General features: G+C 43.1%; 1 protein-coding gene across 1 annotated transcript in view; it reads right to left on the minus strand.

Moving 5' to 3' along the window:
- Positions 1 to 1,034, minus strand: part of LOC308379199 (uncharacterized protein) — a gene marked incomplete at both ends in the record, with an annotated part of 8,578 nt that extends 7,544 nt beyond the window's left edge. Inside the window, one exon of the mRNA XM_080856257.1 lies at positions 683 to 1,034. Coding sequence (XP_080712383.1) covers positions 683 to 1,034 — 352 coding nt within the window. The remainder of the gene's footprint in view (positions 1 to 682) is intronic.
- Between the last annotated feature and the right edge of the window lie 4,080 nt (positions 1,035 to 5,114).

Genomic DNA, 5,114 nt, shown 5'->3' on the forward strand with positions numbered 1-5,114 from the left:
GGTCACATACAAAACACAATAATACTGACCATGGTGAAAGCTGTCTCACAGACAATACAAGAGATAGCTACTTCCGTCCCAAAACCATTACACCCTATGGCCCTGTGCGCAAGTCTTCAATGTTTTGATACGATGATTGTTTTGAATCGTGAACAACTCATTCGCCTACTTGTGCTTTTAACTTTGTAGTTTATACTGGTCTGGCCACTGTGGCGTAAGAAAAAGGAAGAGTAAAAATGCATTGTAAGCAGATAATAGGGGCTTAAAGGGGGAGGGGTTGTTACCATGTGTAATAAACACTCAGCTCCTTGATTTACCATGAACTCATAAAACGAAGTATCTGCATGGCACAGAAAAGCCATGCGTCATTCACTCGACCGTGTTTAATATGGCGTTTTACAAGCACTAATGATGGAATAACAAGCAAACAATAATCTAGGCATACTTGTGGTGACTTCTTTCTGGCTGTTGTGGGGTTTTGTCCTGTTTCCTAGGGTTTAGTCATCAGGCTAGGCAAAAAATAATTAGGTTGCCTTATAAAGAATCATTTGCCCAAAGACGCAAACAAATATTTTGCATGTGTCCGTGGTAGCTGACACGTCTGGATTACGTGATAGCACAAAACTTCTGAGCTGAATAGGAAAAGAAGGGTCTCGAGCTAAGTGCGTGCAAATAACCTTACCCACTGCTCGCCCTTTCTGTTCGATCCTGAGAGTGTCTGCCTGCATGCTGCGCTCTCGACTCGGGCTGGGGGTGTGTTGCTCCGGCTTTGTTTCTGCGTTGGCCACATTAGTTTCTCTCCCGCCTTTACAAGTGGCAGCTTTGCCATGTCCTTTATTACATTCAAACTCCGTCGACTGAAGCTTCAGTCTCAGTCGTTGGTTTTCTTGGTCCTTGGCAGCCGTTTCCAGCAACATAGAATTCAAGGTGGCACCAACAGTCTTGCTTATTTCCTGAACCGCGAGTTGCACTACCTGCTCCAGCGCAGATTCGAGCTGGCCTTGGAAAAACGATATATACAGTGCGCCGTTCATGATGTCGTCCGCTTTGTTGGAAGACCTCTTTCATTCTCCCCCCCCTCTCCCCGAAAAAGAAATGGAAAATACACAGAACTCAACACACAACTGATTGAAATGAAGAACTACCTCCTCTTTCAACGCATCATGTGTACACCCCTTGGATGCTACCGTAATGTGTCTTGTGAAGACGCAACACTATTCCTGGCATCTACCAATTTCAAGGTTTCTGCAGCATGGGCCACCAGTAGTTGTACGCCATTTTGCCCCAACAGAGAACTTTCCTTTACAACGAATCATCTTTATACAGAGCTGAGAGTAACATGTCTAAGCGAGCGAGAATGAATGCATATGCTCAGGTATTTCTAAATTAAATGACGATGGCGTGCAGCCCATGTAGTATGATATTTTGTACAGTATTGTATTCTTTGGCTATTATTGATAATATCAACAATAATAATATTGGCTTATGTGCCAAGTGGAATATGGTAGGCCACAGCCACTAGGTCTGATGATCCATTATTAACTTAACGAATCCATTTTTGTTTGCCCAGGTCATCGTGACAATCCGCTAAAACATAAAATACACATCAACTAATCTGAATGGACTCTCATAATAAGATTAACAAACATAGACTGTTGTAGGCTACAACATTGTAGCGATCCTTTGCATTTCGGAGAGAATTCGATAAACTTATCATGACCTTCCTACTCTACTCCTCGGGCACCCAGCGCTTAGCCTGTGTCCAAATTATGCCTCTTCTGTGGTAAAAATCGCAATTGCTAAAGTAACCCGACGTCTTGCTAAATCTCAATGACACGCGCGGCTATGCCGCTGCCATCACATGGTTATGTAATTTGACGTAACTATTCTCTGATCGATAACAGGCGCGGGTTATGTAATAGTTAAGTCACTAACGTAATGTTAAGTAAGGTAGGCTAGGTGAGCAGTTTCTTTAGCTCCTGGTGGTGAGAGCTGGCAAATATAGACTGCAGTGTTACCAGGTGAAGACTGCCACGCTGAGAAATTTTCCCCCACTTAGCAGCAACGACTTCTAGTTTACGATCACGGATACCATGCATAGGATTATTTGCGATAGTAGTTTAAATCAGTTCCAATAGGCATTGCGTTCGTTCTCACACGGTTTGGCCACGGCTCAAGGGACACTCCCCCCTCCAAGAAACCAACATTTTTGGTGCGCGCTTGACACTTGTTTACGGTAAAAGCAGCGCTTCAACACGAGCTAACCGGAAAGCGGGGTTGAGATCATGGCAGATCATTGCACCCGCCTGTCTTTGTTCTGTGGCACTCTGAATGTGAGCTGGCTGTGGGATTATGTGTAAACGCATAACCCCCAAAAAATGTCTGCACTTTAGTTCATATCGTTTTGCATGGAATGCATTTTGGCCTTATCCTAATTCATTTCTGTTATGTTACAGGATGCGTGTGCCCGTTACACTGTTATACTAACATGGGCTGTTGCCACGACACGCGTGCACGAATGAGTGATGCAGAGTGACAAGCTTTTGTTGCCTTAATTAATTTGGTCTGAAAGAGGTGGACTTAGAAAATTGCTTTGGGGGATTAAGTGAGGAGAGCGAAACTGACCTAAAATTTGGCAGCTGCCGCTCTACCGAAAGTAATGGTGGTAAGGAGAAGCACGACTGGCACAAGAACGGAATTTCAAAACCACAGCCGACTGCCACACCAATTTAAACTTGTTTACGAACAAGAATGTGTTGCATATTTCTCCTCTTAGGAAAGGCTGATTCTTTGGAGCACAATCATGAGCTATTTATAATTTCCCTTAAAAGCATTTTATTGTTTTCAGGATTCAAACTACTCTGTTCTTCCTTATAACATAGCCTGACATGAATAGTGATATCAAAAGGGGGTGTGCCTTTGCTGCTTGTATTAATATTGTGATATATCCGTTGATGTTATGATGCCAGAACAGAAACATAGTGAAATTGTGATTGGTCTGTGGCCTTGTGATCCAAACCTCAAACTGAACCCATTTTCTCAGTGGGAACACCAATCAAATAGCCATAGTTGGAACACACTTGATTGGACAATGCATGAGTCACAAAATTGCTCTGTAAATTTGACCCTTTTTATAGCATTCCTGCCGGCGGCTCAGTGCTCAGAGTGGATCCAGTGGCTCTGGCCTTGATCAAGGCCAGGTCTCCACTAACTACCGGGCAGGGGTCACTGTAGGGCAAAGGCTCCTCCATTCAAAACATTATATAAATCTGATAAGAACATGATTTGATATTGGTACAATATGTATCATTTGTTTACAGGGAGAGACACATATCAAATATTTTCAATATATTACAATATTATAAAGGTGTTATTCTGAAGGTTCTGTGAATCATTATCATGCGTGTTATTTTAGTTCCATGGGAACAATAGGGCCGCCACTACTTTCTTCCAGCGACCTCAATCCAGGGCGATCTTTTTTTGATATTCCCAGGACAAGTAAATGGTCTGCAGTTCTGAATCTTCTTCACCATGTTGTAATTGGGGAGCCTCTCTTTTTTCAGTCGAGGGCTTCGCGTATGATGCTGGGCCAGTCCCTGCGCAAGATACGTCGACTACATCTCCCTTTATGCTTCCTAATAGTGTCAGAAATGGGCCTCTGCTACATTTACATTTAGTCATTTAGCAGACGCTTTTATCCAAAAGTGACATACAAAAGACAAAACAATCAAGCTACGAGCACTAGAGACCCAGAGTAACAATAAATACGACTTTACATAAGGAATTAAAAAGTGCAGAAATGTAACTACTGTAAGAGCGAGTTAAGTACTAGTTAGAGTTTCTACGCCACACCTCCTGGTTTGATATTTGGTTTGGCAATCGCATGCGCTGAGTCTGTGTCAAACAACTATTGGTGAAAGCCTGCATGCAGCCTGCATCCTAAATCCTTTGTTTGCCTCCATGTCTCTGCTCCATAGATAGAGCAACATCGACTTGACATTTGTGTTGAACAGTCTTGTTTTCCAGTGGATGTTTTTTGTTTGTCCAGATTGGCCCTAGAGTAGTGAAGGCATGGTGTGCTCCTGCAATCCTAGCCTTGACATCCTCATCTGTTCCTCTGGTCTTGCTAACAATGCTCCCAAGGTACGTACATGTTTCTACACGCTCGAGGACTCGCCCCTTAACAACAATGGGTGCTTGCCCCTCAACAAAAATGGCTGCTTGTCCCCTTAACAACAATGGGCTGCTCCTGGTTTATGGTAATTCTCATAGTTTTTAGTCTTTTCGGTGGTAATGTAACAGTAACCAGCAAGTACAGTGCTGTGCACTGAATAAACCTCACTCCCTGACACATTAAGAGACATGCTGGAGACAGGTGTGTGTGTGTATGTATGAATGTGTGTGTGTCTGTGTGTGTGTGTGTGTGTGTGTGTGTGTGTGTGTGTGTGTGTGTGTGTGTGTGTGTGTGTGTCTGTGTGTGTTTGTGTGTGTGTGTGTGTGTGTGTGTCTGTGCGTGTGTGTGTGTGTGTTTGTGTGTGTGTCTGTGTGTGTGTGTGTGTGCAGTGAGTAAACCTCGCTCCCTGACGCATTAAGAGATATGCTGGAGACAGATGCTAGCACCCAAGGGTTTTAGCCTCCTTGTTAGCACACCTGCCTCCCGTGCCCGAAGTTGTGAGTTTGAGTTTGAAGCTGGTGCTTGTCTACTGAAAGCAGGTCATCTCCAAGTGAAAGGATTGCAGACTGCACATCCAAATTCTTGGTTCAAGGTGTTATAAACAAATGCAATGAAAAGCCTGAAATAGAAAGTGAGGCTCATACTGTTTGCCTTCAGGTCTTCATCACTGTGGGTTAGCCTGTGGGCACTACAGACTGCTATTTACAATTATGCAAACACACTGTGAAACATGCCTTTCATTTTATAGGCAGTTTCTTCAAATGTAGATCTGCAGGATAATTAAGGGGTTGACTACCAATTAACCCATTACTAAGCAGGCACGTTAACAAATGTAGGCTCCTTTTTTTTTTTTTACAATCCAAATGTTTATTGTTTTTCACTTGAGAAACACACAACATACACCTCACATTTAACATCACATTCACATTCTACACTATAC

This window comes from Sprattus sprattus (assembly GCF_963457725.1).
Source record: "Sprattus sprattus genome assembly, chromosome: 18".
Taxonomy (NCBI): Eukaryota; Metazoa; Chordata; class Actinopteri; order Clupeiformes; family Clupeidae; genus Sprattus; species Sprattus sprattus.